The 17,452-nt window shown below is 39.1% G+C and overlaps 2 protein-coding genes across 10 annotated transcripts in view; one reads left to right on the top strand and one right to left on the bottom strand.

Moving 5' to 3' along the window:
- Window positions 1–17,452, top strand: part of LOC103510644 (glycine receptor subunit alpha-4) — a 140,923-nt gene that overhangs the window by 35,954 nt on the left and 87,517 nt on the right. For all 7 annotated transcript variants that reach the window (XM_026824644.1, XM_026824641.1, XM_026824646.1 and 4 more), the window contains exons 3-7: window positions 723–831; window positions 9,181–9,294; window positions 9,916–10,069; window positions 10,750–10,970; window positions 13,137–13,219. In XM_026824644.1, the coding sequence (XP_026680445.1) occupies window positions 9,191–9,294; window positions 9,916–10,069; window positions 10,750–10,970; window positions 13,137–13,219 (562 nt within the window). In that variant the 5' untranslated portion in view covers window positions 723–831; window positions 9,181–9,190. The remainder of the gene's footprint in view (window positions 1–722; window positions 832–9,180; window positions 9,295–9,915; window positions 10,070–10,749; window positions 10,971–13,136; window positions 13,220–17,452) is intronic.
- On the bottom strand, window positions 15,695–17,129 carry LOC103510642 (TBC1 domain family member 5 homolog A-like). Of its 3 annotated transcripts, none has more exons than XM_026824650.1 (2): window positions 16,926–17,129; window positions 15,695–16,819 (listed from the first exon to the last, which is right to left on the bottom strand). In XM_026824650.1, the coding sequence occupies exons 1-2, from the start codon at window positions 17,101–17,103 to the stop codon at window positions 15,861–15,863; spliced, it is 1,137 nt and encodes a 378-aa protein (XP_026680451.1). In that variant the 5' UTR covers window positions 17,104–17,129; the 3' UTR covers window positions 15,695–15,860. The 3 variants fall into 3 exon arrangements, with proteins under 3 accessions (XP_026680451.1, XP_026680450.1, XP_026680452.1); XM_026824649.1 differs by having other exon boundaries at window positions 15,695–16,894; window positions 16,971–17,129; XM_026824651.1 differs by having other exon boundaries at window positions 15,695–16,892; window positions 16,948–16,961.

The following is a 17,452-nucleotide window of genomic DNA, read 5'->3' as shown; positions in this document are numbered from 1 at the left end:
AAAAAAAAAAAAAAAGAGAGAGAGAGAGAGAGAGAGAGAGAGAGAGAGAGAGAGAGAGAGAGGGAGGGAGAGAGAGAGAGACTCGTATAACCTAGGTGTTTGAAGGAGACGAAAGTTTCTTAGTTATACCTACCTATGAACTCTTCACTATTAGTCATCTCAATTCATATGGAAGTATGGAACTTTACAAAGTTATTGAGTCCTCCATCAAGACCTTACCTATGATTATAAAATCTATTATATTCTTGAGAGTTCATTGCAACGGTCGTTACATTAATTAGAATTACTTTATCATGGACACTCGTTGGTTTTGAAAGCCCAGGAGAGGTTACGTAGTATAAAATCTAACAATCACCTTTCGAGAGAGAGAGAGAGAGAGAGGGAGGGAGAGAGAGAGAGAGAGAGAGAGAGAGTCGTACCTAGGTGTTTGAAGGAGACGAAAGTGTCTTAGTTACCTATGAACTCTTCACTATTAGTCATCTCAATTCATACGGAAGTATGGAACTTTACAAGTTCTTGAGTGCTCCATCAAGATCTTACCTATGATTATAAAATCTATTACCTATACCTACCTATATTCTTGAGAGTTCATTGCAACGGTCGTTACATTAATTAGAATTACTTTATCATGGACACTCGTTGCTTTAAGTTGAAAGCCCAGAGGAGGTTAGGTACCTAGTATAAAATCTAACAATCACCTTTATTCTTCTTATGTTTCACAGGATGACCTCAGTCCGGGGTTCGAATCTCGTCAGGGGACAAACTCACTATGAAGAATTCATTTGACGAGTAGGGGCGCCTTCATTTCATGAGAGGCGATTTTTAGCGACGGTAAGTTCCTGGTTCGAGACTCCAGAGGTTCCGGGTTCAATTTCCGGTGGGGTCAAAGTTTTTTTCTGTTTTTGCAATGCGGATCACATTTTTTGTTTGTTTGTTTGTTTGTTTGTTTGTTTGGTTGCTTGTTTGCAATCCAATTCGATAGCACATAAATAGCTAGTGGGAGCTCCATTCTAAACTTTACGAGAATTACATAGGAAGAGATGGGTAGGGGTAGGTAGGATTGTAGGTATATCTGGAATTTCAGATCTTTTAATCTCTCCCTCGGGATATGAACGTCAAGTCAAAAACAAGAGAGTTTTATCCCGTTTTTCGTCTACAGGGTGTCGGAAAAATCCAGATGCGCGAAATCTGTGACGAAGAATTTCATCCTGAACAGATAAAGTTTGTTCTCAGAACGACTAGATTTCGGCTAGCTTTCTTGAAATCGTCTTCCTGCCATAGCTGTTGCGAGATCGAATCTTATGTGTTCAGGATAAAATCAGCCCCGGGTGGTAATCGAACCCGCGACCTAGCGTTCACAAGACAAAACAAGACTATAGCTTTCAAAAAAAAAGTTGAACACGGAGTTCACCCTGTTTATCTGGATAAAGAAAGAGAAAATCAAGGAATACAAATGTTATATCTATAATACACTACCTAAGGTACATTACATACTCGTACCTACCTTCTAGTTAGGGAACGAACGAATGAGTGAATGAGAAATCGAGAAGTCTTCAATCTCTGTCACATGATGGGGTGTTTTCAGATTGTTAGATTGCCGAGCTTCTTTTTGGCAAACATCAGGGGAAGTATTGGGATCACTGAGCCCCTATACTCCCTATATTCACAGCTTTGCATACCTACAGAAATGTTAGTCGAACTCTACCCTAAACAGAGATGGTTCGTTCTCGGAACGGCTGGTTTTCTCTTATCCTAGCTGCTTCTCTCTTCGATTTCGGAAAGAGAAGACCTCCGTTGGTGCAGTTTCCACTATTAAAGCTCTGAACTTCCAAGCAAGCAATGTGCGTTTCATCTCAGGCAGTCAAAATTTTTGTTCTTTCTTGACAGCAGAAACCCTAACTCAATTAAACCTCTTATCCGTCCTAAAACCTCTCTCATCCGTCCTAAAACCTCTCACCCCCTCCAAAGCCTTCTCCCCCTCAAACTTTCTCATCCCCCCTTAAACCCTCTCATCCCCCCTAAACTCTCTCAGCCTCCCTCCCAAATCCTCCCCTGACATTCCGATCAACTCTCAATTCATGGGATGGAAATTCCATGTCGAAATCATGAGATCCATGAAAGGAGTTTTTTTTTCAATTTGACAGGAGAGGATGAATTTATCAGAGAGGCAGTGAAAGAGAAAGAGAGCTGACATGTTTCTCTAGTTTTCAAAGTCCTATTGAAAACTGTGTTTGAAAGGATTTAGAATCTAGGTAGGAACCTATAAAAGTTGATAAATCTGTGTATTTTTGTGTACCTATAGGAATCTGTGTATTTTATCAATGTACTACCTACCTATACGGGTACAATAGGTTTGTGGAAAACTGTTGATTTATTTTATCATGAAGTACCTACCTAGGTAGGTATCTATAACTATAGGTGACAGATGTTTTTCAATATCAAGTAGGTAGACACCTAATACCTATACAAGTATACATCTTATTCTTTATAATGATAAAATAGGTAGGTACACGAGAAATGGATTTATCACTCTCTTCCCTCTCTCTTTCTCTCTCTCACACACACACTCACTCTCTCAATGAGAGAAAGGAGAAAGCGAGACAGAGGGAGGGATAGAGAGAGGAATAGTAACTGCAGGATAAAAAGAGAGAAAGATACAGGGAAAGAGAGAGAGAGAGAGAGAGAGAGAGAGAGAGAGAGACGGACAGGGAAAAAAGGATATAGGCATTTAGGAGCCTAAATAGAAGAAAAACGGGAAACATGTCTACATTTCTCTCTCTCTCTCTCTCTCTCTCTCTCTCTCTCTCTCTCTCTCTCTCTCTCTCTCTCTCTCTCTCTCTCTATTCTCTCTCTTCGTCTGTTTTCAACTAGCATATTATGTTTGTACCTTTATATACAAGAGAAAGATAAAGACAGCGTCTGGGAATGACAGGGAGAGAGAGAGAAAGAGAGAGAGAGAGAGAGAGAGAGAGAGAGAGAGAGGGTATTCATTTGGAGGATGGCTTATAGGATATGTGAATTTTATATGAAGTCAGACAAGATTTAGATATGAGAGAGACGGATATACAGAGGAAGAGAGAGAGAAAGAATAAGTGGATAGGGAGAAGTAAGAAGAGGAAGGAAGGGATAGTTCTGGGATAGAAGAGAGAGATAGAGAAAAGAAAAAGACGGATAAGGGGAAGGAAGAATGAAGGAGTAAATAATAGGGAGGGAGAGCGGGATAAGAGACAGAAGGAGAGAGGGAGGTTTCTCTATTCTCTCTCTTCGTCTGTTTTCAACTAGCATATTATGTTTGTACCTTTATATACAAGAGAAAGATAAAGACAGCGTCTGGAAATGACAGGGAGAGAGAGAGAGAGGGTATTCATTTGGAGGATGGCTTTTAGGATATGTGAATTTTATATGAAGTCAGACAAGATTTAGATATGAGAGAGACGGATAGACAGAGGAAGAGGGAGAGAAAAAGAGAGAGAGGTGAGAAAGGGAAGGAAGAAGGGATAGTTTAGGGATAGAAGAGAGAGATAGAGAAAAGAAATAGACGGATAAGGGAAGGAAGAATGAAGGAGTAAATAATAGGGAGGGAGAGAGGGAGGGATAATAGACAGAAGGAGAGAGGGAGGGAAAGAGAGGTGAGAAGGGGAAGGGGATTGTTAAAGATAGAAGAGAGATAGGAGGAGTAAATAGTAGACAGACAAAGTGAGAAAGAGTAGGAAATAGAGAGGAGAGAGAGAGAAAAGGAGGGACAGACAATGGGAGGGAGAGAGAGGGAGGGAGACTTTTGAAAGTTTAGTGAGTAAAGGACACAGTGTACGTAGGCATTTTGCCAAAACATACAAATCCCGTGTTTACTCATGTCCCTAAGACCTCTCTCTCCCTCCCTCTTCCTCTTTCTCTCTCTCTCTCTCTGTCTCTCTCTCTCTCTCTCTCTTTCTTTTATCTTACCTATCTTTAAGAATAAAATCGCATTATTCAAATTCAAAATTCTCTTTTCGAGTTGTTCTAACACGAAAGTGTGATCCATGTTAGAACAATTTGGGCAACTTTGCATTTTTATTATTTCCCATGTATTCCAAATAAAAACGTCTTATCTAGGTACAAACAAAAACCTAATTTCTCATTAACGTAATTGTCCAATAAATCTAATCTTGTTTAAATTAGAAGGTGACAATGACTATAATTTGAAGGCGTGAAATTGACAGAGAGAGAGAGAGAGAGAGAGAGAGAGATGGAGTTTGTTAGGAGAGAGGGAGAAAGAGATAGGTAGGGCTAGAGAGTGAGCAAGAAAGAATTGAGACAAAGAAAGGAAGAGATAGGATTTGTAAGACAGAGAGAAAGAGAGAGAGAGAGAGAGAGAGAGAGAAGAGAGTCTATAACGTGGTTAATTTTCGTTTCCGTCTCATTAAGTACTCACAACAAATAAGTAAGTCTATGTCTCTCTCACTCTCCCTCCCTCCCTCCCTCTCTCTTCCTCTCATACCCTACCCCTTTACCTCCATCTCCTTCCCTCATCTCTCCCTTATGACTTCCTTCAATCACTCCCTTCTCTCCTCCTCACCCCATTTCCCCTTCTCTCTCTCTCTCTCTCTCTCTCTCTCTCTGTCTCTCTTTCTTTCTCTCTCCCTCCCTCCTCTTCTCTCTTCTCTGTCTCTTTTCTTCCTACAGACAAGTCAGTATAAATAGGACTTAGCTAAGAGAGAGAGAGAGAGAGAGAGAGGGGGGAGGGAGGGAGAGAGAGAGAAAGGAAGATAAGAGGGGGAGAGAGGGAGACATAGAGAGAGAGTGAGAAGGAGAGTTTACAGCATTTCTTGGGTTTCACTAATCTGTGTTCGAATTTCCTGTAATTCTCTCTCTCTCTCCCTTCCTTTCTCTCTCACTCTCTCTCCCTTTTCCCTCTCACTCTCTCTCCCTCTCTCTCCCTTTTCCCTCTCACTCTCTCCCTTCCTTTCTCTCTCACTCTCCCTTCCTCTTTGTATACGATATAGGAACATTGTACCTAAATAGGTACATACATATATGTAGGTATATAAATACCTTTCAACCTACTTACCTACATTCGTAACACAAAACCTAGTTTAGGTACCTACCCTAAAAATAATGATAGTAAAATAATAAAACATTGCTGAAAACTAAAATTTTAGTTCAAAAACCTCAAAAGAAAACTAGAAAGCTAAAATTTAACTTCTCTAGCTCTCCTTTAGGGGTAAACTACATATTAATGGTTCTGTGGCTAAGACACGCCTTTGTATGTAGGTGTTTAGTCCTAAATAACAGTATACCTAAATGAGGAAAACTCACCACAATCTGTATACGTACATAGGTACATACTATCTTTGTACATATGTATGTACCTTAATTTCTTTTTCTTGCTCTATCTCTCCCTATCTCCCTCTCTCTTTCTCCCACACTTCCTCTTTCTGTATCTCTACCTCTCTCTTTATGTCTCTCTCTCTCCCTCTCCCATCTTCCCTCGCTCTATTTTAATATCTTTCCCTCTTACTTCCTGTCTGTGTTTCTCTCTCTTCCTCCCTTCCTTTTTCTATATACCTATCTCCCTCTCCCTTTCTGTATTTCTCCCTCTCTTTCTCTCTCTCTCTCCCTCCTTATCTCTCACGTCTTTATTTCATACGTAAGATATAGAAGTGCCTTATTTCTCCAGTCTGGTGTTTTCCTCCATTTTGTTTAGCTCCAAGCCATTTTTCCAGCACTACTATTACTACTACAACTTTTATATCTCCCTCTCTCTTATTACTGCTATGCTTCTACATATTTTGACGTCACTTCTCTCTCTCTTTCTCTCTCCATCTCCTGATTTTTTTTTCTTCTCCTCCTCCTCCTTCTTTTCCTTCCTTTATCTTTACTCGTCTGTCTTTTTCTCCCGGTGAAAAATCCCTATTCCTTGAGGTGATTTTTCTTCACTCCCTCTCTGTTTACCTTCCTCTTCTTGATTTTCACTTTTTCCCTTCATATTTTTTTCCCACACAATTTTTTCTATGAAAAACATTCCTGGAGGAAAAGAATTTTTTTTTTTTTGTTGTAATCCACTGAGGGGTGACCCCTTCAGCTACTAAAAGGCCATTTCAACTACTAAAGCCACCATAAAGGGTCAATAACTCAATACTTGAGGGTCATAATATTTTTCGCAGATTCCTGTGGACACCAGAGTCTTTTATCTCTCCTTTTTCTTCTTGCTCTCTCTATCGCTCTCTTTCTTTCTCTCTTTCACTTTCTCTTTCTCTCTCTCTCTCTCTCTTTATACCCATAGGATAAATTAATATTTTTCCACACAACTTTTTCCTTCTTTTTGTACCGCCATGACGTCAAGTATCTCTCTCTCTCTCTCTCTCTCTCTCTCCTCTCCTCTCTCTCTCTCTCTCTCTCTCTCTCTCTCTCTCTCTCTCTCTCTCTCTCTCTCTCTCCCTCTCTCTCCCTCTCTCCCTCTCTCCCTAGTGTATCACCAATATTATGACCGCTAGCACTAATTTGTCACTAGAGGAATCTATGCTCTATATGTACATATGTATTTATCTATATACCTACATATGTATGTATTTATCTATGTACCTACTGCCTATGTATATGCATCCATGTATGTACAATATGTACATTTATGTCTCCAAATATACCTACAGGGTGGCCACAAATTTGTCGACTTTTTTCCTCTCTCTAAATAGTCTAAATCAACATGAATTGGACAGAAACATGATTTTGACGCCAAACAATACATACTGTTACCGAAATAGCGGTGAATTTTGAAACCTGCATTTAGCACATCATCTAGAAGTAAATTAGGATTAATTTATTTATTTATGAAGTTTCCATTTATTAGTCTGTTATTCGGTACGAATCTCTCAATTAATACCTATTCAGAAATGGTATACCCGTCCGTAATAGAATCAATCAGTTTCACAGGGGGCCATTTTGTAGATATTTCTCTCTGTGTTGTAATCTTGTAATGATCCCTAAACAGGTGATCAAGACGTCAAGTGTTTTTCCTTCCTCCACTTACAAAAATCTAGCCAGTTCGAAGACAATCGAGTAGTTATAACGAAAATCGAGTAGTTATAACGAAACGCCCTGTGCACCCTATATCTCTATGTATTTATTAGATTAGATCTATGTACTTACGATATGAACATTTATGTACACATATCCTCTGTGTTGTAATCTTGTAATGATCCCTAAACAGGTGATCAAGACGTCAAGTGTTTTTCCTTCCTCCACTTACAAAAATTTAGCCAGTTCGAAGACAATCGAGTAGTTATAACGAAACGTCCTGTGCACCCTATATCTCTATGTATTTATTAGATTAGATCTTTGTACTTACGATATGAACATTTATGTACACATATCTATGTAATAATAACATTTATGTGGTTGTTGTCGCCGTTGGGTTTTATTTCTGGTCAAGACGTCATTAATGTGTTCTATGTCTCAAGAGACCACCTTACAGTCCAAACAATTATTAAAGGGACTTACTTACTCACTTCCTGTGTCCATAAGATAGGGAAGGCACCTACCTATCTTACGGTGTTTGAAGGATTGGGGTTTAAACCCTTTGGACGCCCAAAAACAATATCTGTAATTAAAGGATAGTAAGAATCAAATTTGAGATAAAGTTCGCACCGGGAGAGAATTGAGCCCGTGACCTAGCACTTACAAAGCAGTAGCGCTACCCTCCAAACTAACTAGGCTGGCGATTAGAACTTTTGTGAAAAAGGTACTACCAATACTACCAACCTACTGAAACAGACAAAAAGTAACTAGGTAACTTTAAAATATTTAATTTAATATACCGGAACCACAGTGACTCTTCGAATGTTCCCCGTATGCCCCCCATAAAAAATACATGAGACCTTGGTTAGACTGCGGGAGTAAAGGAACTCTTCAGTCCTATCCCAGCAGGATAAACAAGGTATATTCTCTAGTCTAGTCTACATCCGTCCCTGTGACCAGTATGATTTTAGAACAATATTCCACGAACGTAACAATAAACCAGAAACGAACTTTAAACACAACAAAACATTTCAATTAGAGATAATGAGGCTTGATAAGTACCTCTGCACAATGGCATGGGTGTATTAACTCCCTGATTGTGCTATTAATTCATATCTATGTATAGCCTGCATGTACTTACCTATGTATAAATAGTACCTAATTCATATCTATGTGTATGTACCTATGTATAAATAGTACATTATGGGTAATGGAAAGGGAGTCGTTTTAATTAATCGCCGCTGGACGATTTGAAAATCAAACCCTACTTTCCCTTTCCACTTCTTCTTTCCCTACCTCTTTATTCCCTCCTTCTTCTCTTCCTTCTTCCTCCTGTCCTTCTTCCTTCCTTTCCCTGTGCCTTTATTCCCCTCCCCTTATTCTCTTTTATCTGCCCTTTTCATCCCACCTCCCTCCCTTATTCATCTACCTTCCTTTACCCCTTCTCTTTCTTCTCCCACCCATCCCTTTCCCCCTCATACATCTCCAAAACAAACCCGTACCCCGACCCATTCAAAATTAAAAGAGGTAGTTGTATGCACCCCCAATTCCAACCCCCCAGTGTCCATCGAAACGGGGATTGGGGATGGTTTACCCCTCCTCTGTTAGATATCGATACAGAGATGGTTTACCTCCCTCTTCTCCCCTTACTAATAAATGGTTCATCCCCCTCCTCATATTATTAGATGGTTAGACTCCCCCGTATTACTGTGAATGCTGTAAGGGTAGGGTAGGAGTGATATTGACAGACGCCCTCATAAATCAAAATAGTCGAAGACAGATTTATCGCGGAAACAAGGCCGATGGGTCAGCCGCAGCGCCCGTCAGCCTAGTTGGAAGGCAAAGCGCCTGCCTTGTAAGCGCTAGGTCGCGGGTTCGATTCTCCCTCGATTTTTAATATTATTGGTCTCGGAACAGCTGGCTTTCTCGTATTCTGTCTTCCTTTTTTCTTCGCTTTCCAGACCTTAGCAGTTACAGTTCCCTCCATCAAACCTCTTGAAAAGAAAAGCCATGTTATTGCGATGCAATCATGCAATGGATGCTAGGAAAAGGAAAGTCTTTTCTTCAAAAGACACGGTTTTCATTCTCTTCCTGATCTCTCTGCTCCTATTATTTTAGATAGGCTTATTCTATTCTAATTCTATTCTATTTTAATTCTAATTCTATCCTATTCTATTCTGATTTCAGATGTCCTAATATGGACAGAGGTACTCAGCTGCTCCGCGCGGCCATTATACTCTTCACCTGGTACATCGTGGTACCTCCCCAGACTGTACTTGGGATCAATCCCAAGTCCAAAATGTAAGTAGCAATGTTGTACCTCCCCAGACTGTACTTGGGATCAATCCCAAGTCCAAAATGTAAGTAGCAACTCCCCAGACTGTGCTTGGGATCAACCCCAAGTCCAAAATGTAAGTAGCAACTCATAATGAAATTTGATGATGACTTTCATTTGATGACTGAGATACGGAAGAACTTTCATTTGATGACTGAGGTACGGAATTGTCATCATATGACTGAGGTACGGTATAACTTTCATTTGATGACTCATATGAAGATGAATTTCCTTCATATGACTGAGGTACGGTATAACTAGGGATCAACTCCAAGTCTAAAATGTAAGTAGCAACAGGAGCCGGTCGGGGTGATTTGGGTTCAATCCACAATCCACATCCATTTTCATGAATAAAGCTGTGTTCACACATAGTCGACCGCCGTCAATCGACATCGATCGCTGGTCGATCAACAGCCGTTGACTATGTGTGGGCACAGCTTACATAAGTTATGTCATAAGGGTTCATTTAATTTTTTCCCGAATGCCCCGTAGGCAATGTAATTTAAATGAGAGTGTTCCCATACACACGACACGATTTTCCGAACCACAAATGGGAACGGGCCTTGAGAAGTGCATTCTGTATTTAGTTTTACAGAGGGAAGATCAGACAAAGACATCCTGGATGAACTGTTGAGTCACACCCGGTATGATAAAAGACTCAGGCCGCCAATAGACGGAACTCTGACGGTGAACATGTCCGTGTTGCTACTCAGTTTGGCGTCCCCCGATGAGTCGAGTTTGGTGAGTAGCGACTGTTTCTTTTAGGCCAGCCACTCATTATCAGGTAGACCTGATCAGATATACCTGACACCTGATGAGCACACACACTATCAGGTAAACCTGACAGGTATTGCTGAAAAGATCCGTCTATCAGGTATCGTATACCTGTGCCTGATGAGCACACACACTATCAGGTGGAACTGATTCGATCAGGTATATACCTACCTGACACCTGATCAGGTCTACCTGATAGAGAGTGACTGGTCATAGATGGAGCTGTAACAACGATGATCTTATCGTTCCAAAATCTAAAGGTGTGTCCAAACATATTCGACGCCCTTGATCGTTGGTCGATCGACGAGATGAAGAGATTAATCTATGTTTTTCGAAGTAGTGTACGATTTAGCGAGGAAAATCTTGTTACGCTAGTAAACATGTGAGGGCCTGTTCTTTTGCGCATGCTCGAAAATGTGAGAGTTTGTTTATTTATACGAAAAATTCGAACCGGTTGCAATACTTTCATTACTAGTATAGCTCGCTATACTGTAGTCATAGAAAGTAAAAATGAAATAGGGTACATTTTTTTCCTCGGTTGTCACTTTAAAATTTAAACTTACCAGTGATTGAGGGTTGTTTAGAAATATTAGCCTATGTATGGGGTCTACCAATCCCATTTCCTTCGGAATCTCCCCCTATTTCAGAAATACGAGGTGGAATTTCTCCTCCAGCAACAATGGCACGACCCGCGTCTCGAGTATTTCAACCAGACCACGTACGACTTTCTCAACGCCATCCATCACCACAGTGACGTCTGGTTGCCGGATACCTACTTCATCATGCACGGAGACTTCAAGGATCCCCTCATCCCGGTCCACTTTGCGCTCCGCATATATCGGAACGGCACCGTCAATTATCTCATGAGGTAAAAATCTGGTGTGAACATCACACGACTTTCCTTATCCTTTTGCTGCTTATTTGGGTGTTCTTCTACCCTAACTCTTACAATATCTCTAAAATCTGGTGTGAACATCACACGACTTTCCTTATCCTTTTGCTGCTTATTTGGGTGTTCTTCTACCCTAACTCTTACAATATAACACAACAAACTCAAACAAAAACTATACTTATGATTAGAAAGGTGTTGTACCAGCTAATATACAACACCTCTATTCAACTCTATTGTATGTCATTAGAGAAAACTGTAGAGGTAGATAAGATAGAGAAAGAATGAGGGAGGGAGAGAATATGAGCAAGACAAAGGAACAGTACGAAGAAAAAGAAGGAGGGGGAGACGAAGAAGAAAGATGTACAAGGGGGAGTGAAGGAAGATGTGAAAGAGATTATAGAGAGAGCGTTGCACCGATCTTAACCATAAGTTTCCTGTCGCATTCTTGTCACATTTGACAGCTGCATGCCAAATTTCATGTCTCTAGCTCTTACTGTTCTCGAGATATTTTGTTTTTCTTGTCACATTTGACAGCTGCATGCCAAATTTCATGTCTCTAGCTCTTACCGTTCTCGAGATATTTTGTTTACAGACAGACAGAAAAACAGACAGACAGACACACACACACGGACCAATGGCTGAAACTTTGTATTTAGGCTCTAGGGACCTCAAAACGTGTTTGAGCACTAAAAACTGACCATCGAAAATTTGACCCGAGAACATTACTTTCCTTGCTATAAGATAAGGAAAGTGTAAAGCTCTTCCTACATCAATCCCCTAACAAAATCGATGGTTGGGAAATCGTAGGGTTAACTCATCGTTGGGAGACTGACCATCGAAAATTTGACCCGAGAACATTACTTTCCTTGCTATAAGATAAGGAAAGTGAAAAGCACTTCCTACATCAATCCCCTAACAAAATCGATGGTTGGGAAATCGTAGGGTTGACTCATCGTTGGGAGAATATGGTTGGTCCATTTTTGGGAAATCTTTACATGGCTGAGGGACTGTTGGCCAATGGTATGACAGTGTACCAACCCAGACAGTTTGCCAAACACCTAAATTTAAGGCCAACAATTACCCAACCTAAAATATTGTTAGGGTAAAGACAAGAGCGCCGGGAGGCGCGCGAACGTCTAGAGTTCGAACCGTCACATACAAGGGATACGGGCGAAACAAAAGTTTTTCGAATAATTTGTAATTTTATTACAAGTGCAGCTTGGAATAAGAAGTAGGAGATAAGAACATAGAAGGAGAAGAAAAAGAAGAAGAAGAAGACGACGAAAAAGAAGCAGAGGGAGGAGCTGGAGATAAGAACAAAAGAAGAGGAAGACGAAGAAGAGGTAAGAAAGAGGAAAAGGAGGAGAGAAGGAGAAGAAGAGGGAAGAAAGAGGAGAAGGAGGAGAGAAGGAGAAGGAGAGGGAAGAAGGAGGAGAAGGAAGTAAGAAAGAAGAGATGGAGGAGAGGAAGTGTACCAACCCAGACAGTTTGCCAAACACCTAAATTTAAGGCCAACAATTACCCAACCTAAAATATTGTTAGGGTAAAGACAAGAGTGCCGGGAGGCGCGCGAACGTCTAGAGTTCGAACCGTCGCATAGTGAGGTACTCAGTATTCATCACTCCACTCTAGCTGCTAGCACTACACTACACTAAATGAAGGGCCTAAGAGGAAGGACGGACGGACCAAGCCACAGTATGACACGCACTCTATCCACTAGTAGAGGAACTATAGCAATATCAGCTGTAGTTGAGAAGTTATTAGAAATCCCGTTTGGCTAACCTTATACATCCGTGTGCAACTCCTAGACTTTCACTCCAAATATCTCGAAACGAGGTATGTGTGGCTGTTCGTTCTTCCTCTTGACCCCTCAAATCAGGGTATACAACAATGCAACAGGCAACACACTAGAAACTATTTCGCAAAACCAATTATCTTTTTATTATGAAAACTCTATGGTCAGCCACTCATTATCAGGTAGACCTGACAGGTTACACCTGATCAGTTCACTTGATCAGGTATATGTACCTACCTGACATCCGATGAGTATACACATTATCAGGTAGAGCTGACACCTGATAGTAAGTGGCTGGCCTAACGCCTAACCTTGCTAACAAAAATGATTCTTTGCTTTCTTTCCAGACGACATTTGATACTTTCGTGTCAAGGTAGTCTACACATCTTTCCCTTTGATGACCCCACGTGTTCCTTTGCCATGGAAAGTAGTAAGTATTCTAAATATTATGCTATGGAAAGTAGTAAGTAAAAAAGGAATTTTAATAGGAATTTTAATTGTGTTAAGCATATTTAAATGCTTGTCACAAACATCGTTCCCCGATTATTTCACCTAGATAAATTTTATGACATGACTTGGACTCGAACCACCAACCTCCAGATCCAAAGTCCAACGCGTTAACAACTGCACCACTAAGGTTGGTGAAATAGATAAACATAGAGGTAACAGAACAGAGAGAAGACATACCTACATAGTATCTACACACCTACTACATTAAGGTAATGTTACACCAAGTGCGCATTGGTGTAACGTTAGCTTTAGGTACCTACCTAGGTATTTAGATTTTTAGAATGGAGAAAGTAGTATTCATTCTTACAAGGCACATTGCATACATTTGCTCATTGTCAGGCGTTCATACAATTTTTACCTCCATCTAGGACTCTAGGTAATTTACGTACATGTAATACCTACCTATTAATGTATTTTAATCTTTAAGAATACCAGTTTTTTGGTACCATCAGAAGACACACAAAATACATTACACCTAACTTGGTCTAAATACAATATAGCGAACACACCATTTTTTATCCAGGGTCAAAGGCTAATTTATTGTAAAACTTTTACCATCCGAACAAAGTTCGGGCGCCCCGAGGCTGGAAAGTTAATACGGGCATTAATTAACTTAGGAACGCTAAGCTTCTGATAAAACAAATGGCTTCGAATTTAGGAGGATCTGGTAAAAAAAAAAAACAGGAAGGGTTTAAGGGGTTTTGAATCTTTCGATAGGAAAGGTTTGAATTCCCAGGGTAGCCCTCAAAGTATTAGCTTACTATTATTATTACTAGCCATTTGGAGCAGGTAAAATGGTGAACCTGACCTACCTGGTCAAAAGTTAAAATCAAAAATTGTATGAACGCCTGACAATCGGTAATATAAGCAATGTGCCTTGTTTGAATGAATCCTCGGTTGTACATTATCTTTTCTCTGTTGTCCTCTCTGTTCCTCTACCTATTTCATTATCCATAGAGAGATTGTGTGTACTTTACCTACCTATAGGGAACTGTGTATGTAGGTAATATGGTCAGCTGTGAAGGGGCCAGAATGGTTGTGAAAGAGATATAGAGAGGGAGAGAGGGGGGCCAGCCCTTCTGAGAACGAACCTTATCTGTTTAGGATAAAATTATACCTTATCTGTTTAGGATACAGTTATACCTTATCTGTTTAGACTTTTAGAGAATGCCATAGGCATTAACCCCACCCTTGATAAAACTTTTTTTTTTAATTATATCTATGTACATTATGTTACTATCATTATGTAAATAAAGTTTGATCTAATTGTTTAATAAAGTTATACCTTATCTGTTTAGGAGAAAGTTATACCTTATCTGTTTAGGATAAAGTTATACCTTATCTGTTTAGGATAAAGTTATACCCTATCTGTTTAGGATAAAGTTATACCTTATCTGTTTAGGATAAATTTACACCTTATCTGTTTAGAATAAAGTTATACCTTATCTGTTTAGGATAAAGTTATACCTGGGCGGGAATCTCACCCTAAACCTAGACCAAGTGTTCTAAGGCAGGCTGCTAAGTATCCAATTTACTTTTTGATTGCATACTACTTACGGGGTGAACTCCGAAAATTTGTCCATCCCTCCCCCCCCCTCAATAAAGTCCTGAATAAAGCCCTGACTAAAGTACCTACTTTGTATGCTGTTTGCTTTGTAATACAATTGTGTGGGTAGATATGTGAATTTGTATGTTTTGTATTATTCCACTGCTTATTGTTAGAATGAAACCTTTTGCACAAACTTAGACACAAAAGGTTTCCGCAATATTGTTCTCAGGTTTACCTACCCACAGAGAATTAAATGAAGCTCTTTTTTCAAAGCGAAAAATCAGGTAACCACGGTAAATTCAAATGTATAAACTACTGAAAATGCCACAAGATTAACCCCCCCCCTCTCTCAAAGTAGCATATACCCTGTTTATACTGTCCAGAATGAGACTGAAAAGTCCCTTTACTCCCGCAGTCTAAACATGGTCTTGTGGATTTAGAGTTAATTATTTTATTTTTGAAACTACTTTTGTACCGCTGCCATGGAACTTTGATGACCCCACGTGTTCCTTTGCCATGGAAAGTAGTAAGTATTCTAAATATTATGCTATGGAAAGTAGTAAGTATTCTAAATGTTATGCCATGGAAAGTAGTAAGTATTCTAAATATTTATGCCATGGAAAGTAGTAAGTATTCTAAATATTATGCTATGGAAAGTATATAGTAAGTATTCTAAATGTTATGCCATGGAAAGTAATAAGTATTCTAAATATTATGCCATGGAAAGTAGTAAGTATTCTAAATGTTATGCCATGGAAAGTAGTAAGTATTCTAAATGTCATGCCATGGAAAGTAGTAAGTATTCTAAATAAATTATGCCATGGAAAGTAGTAAGTGTTCTAAATATACTATCTACTAACTTTGTGAATTTCGATTTATATTTTTGAAATGAGGGGAAAGCAATTGATACATATCATAATGTTTGCATAGGACGTTTATTCGCGCGTCATCAGAAATTTGGTCGTCGGTAATTTTGTTCAATGGAACCGCGGCCCAAGTTGGCATTCAGCCATTACCCACATTTCATAAAATTGAAATTTCCATTTGAAACTTTCTTGATGTTGAGACAATCTAACTTGTTTGTATTGATAACCAGCAGTGTGAGCAGATTGGACAAGGTTTTATCACTGATCTCGATACTTGAGTTCTTATCGTCAAACGTTATCGAATAGATATCCACGGTCGATTCTTCTCCAGAGACTTCCCCTGATGAAACTTTGTGGAAATTATCTGCTAGGATTTCGTGCGACTTTGAATTGGAACTATTGGTTTCTTCATGACTTGATACAATTATAGAACTTTCATTTGATGACTGAGAATCGTAACTTTCATCATATGACTGAGGTACGGTATAACTTTCATTTGATGATTGAGGGACGGAATAATTTTCATTTGATGACTGAGGTACGGAAGAACTTTCATTTGATGACTGAAAATCATAATAACTTTCATCATATGACTCAAAATCGTAATAACTTTCATTTGATGACTTAGAACTTTCCATTGACTCATATGAAGATGAATTTCCTTTACTATCAGATAATAAAATGGTAGAAGTTTCAGAATGAGATAGACTTGGCTTATCAGTGGTGGTTGTCGATAATGAAATTTGATGATGACTTTCATTTGATGACTGAGATACGGAAGAACTTTCATTTGATGACTGAGGTACGGAATTGTAATTGTATTTGGAAGAACTTTCATTTGATGACTGAGAATCGTAATAACTTTCATCATATGACTCAGAATCGTAATAACTCGAGAATAAAGTCTGATTAAAATTATGAGAGAAAGAATGATATCTGTGTAATCCTTTGGAATTATCGGAATTATTTTCCTTTTCAGCTGGTTCATAACTTTCCTCAGATAATGATTGATCGGAATTGTGAGATGAAGTATGACTGTCTTTGTGTTCTTTAGATTCAGCTGGTTCATAATTTTCGTCAAATAATGATTGATTTGAGTTCTGAGATAAAGTGTGAATATTTGGTTTATCAGTAAATGGTGTTGTTTCTTCAGTAAATGGTTTTGGTTCATCCATTTCATTCGTCAAATAATGATTGATTTGAGTTCTGAGATAAAGTGTGAATATTTGGTTTATCAGTAAATGGTGTTGTTTCTTCAGTAAATGGTGTTGTTTCATCAGTAAATGGTTTTGGTTCATCCATTTTATCAGTAAATGTTGTTGTTTCATCAGTGAATGGCGTTGTTTCATCCATTCCATCAGTAAATATAAATGTTTTTGGTTCATCCATTCCATCAGTAGATGGCAATGGTGTTGTTTCATCTGGATCATCAGTAAATGGTGTTGTTTCATCTAGATCATCAGTAAATGGTGTTGTTTCATCTGGATCATCAGTAAATGGTGTTGTTTCATCTAGATCATCAGTAAATGGTGTTGTTTCATCTGGATCATCAGTAAATGGTGTTGTTTCATCTAGATCATCAGTAAATGGTGTTGTTTCATCTGGATCATCAGTAAATGGTGTTGTTTCATCTAGATCATCAGTAAATGGTGTTGTTTCATCTGGATCATCAGTAAATGGTGTTGTTTCATCTAGATCATCAGTAAATGGTGTTGTTTCATCTGGATCATCAGTAAAT

Source organism: Diaphorina citri, unplaced genomic scaffold (genome assembly GCF_000475195.1).
Source record: "Diaphorina citri unplaced genomic scaffold, Diaci psyllid genome assembly version 1.1 scaffold626, whole genome shotgun sequence".
In the NCBI taxonomy this organism is placed as follows: Eukaryota; Metazoa; Arthropoda; class Insecta; order Hemiptera; family Psyllidae; genus Diaphorina; species Diaphorina citri.
This window is presented reverse-complemented; position numbering and strand designations above follow the sequence as displayed.

Excerpts from the sequence above, each read along its gene's own strand:
- LOC103510642 (XM_026824649.1), bottom strand. The coding sequence starts at position 17,103 with ATGGATGAACCAAAAACATTTATATTTACTGATGGAATGGATGAAACA. Across the intron at positions 16,895-16,970 it reads TGAAACAACACCATTTACTG|ATGAAATGGATGAACCAAAA; the intron begins AAGAAACAACAC and ends ATTATTTGACGA.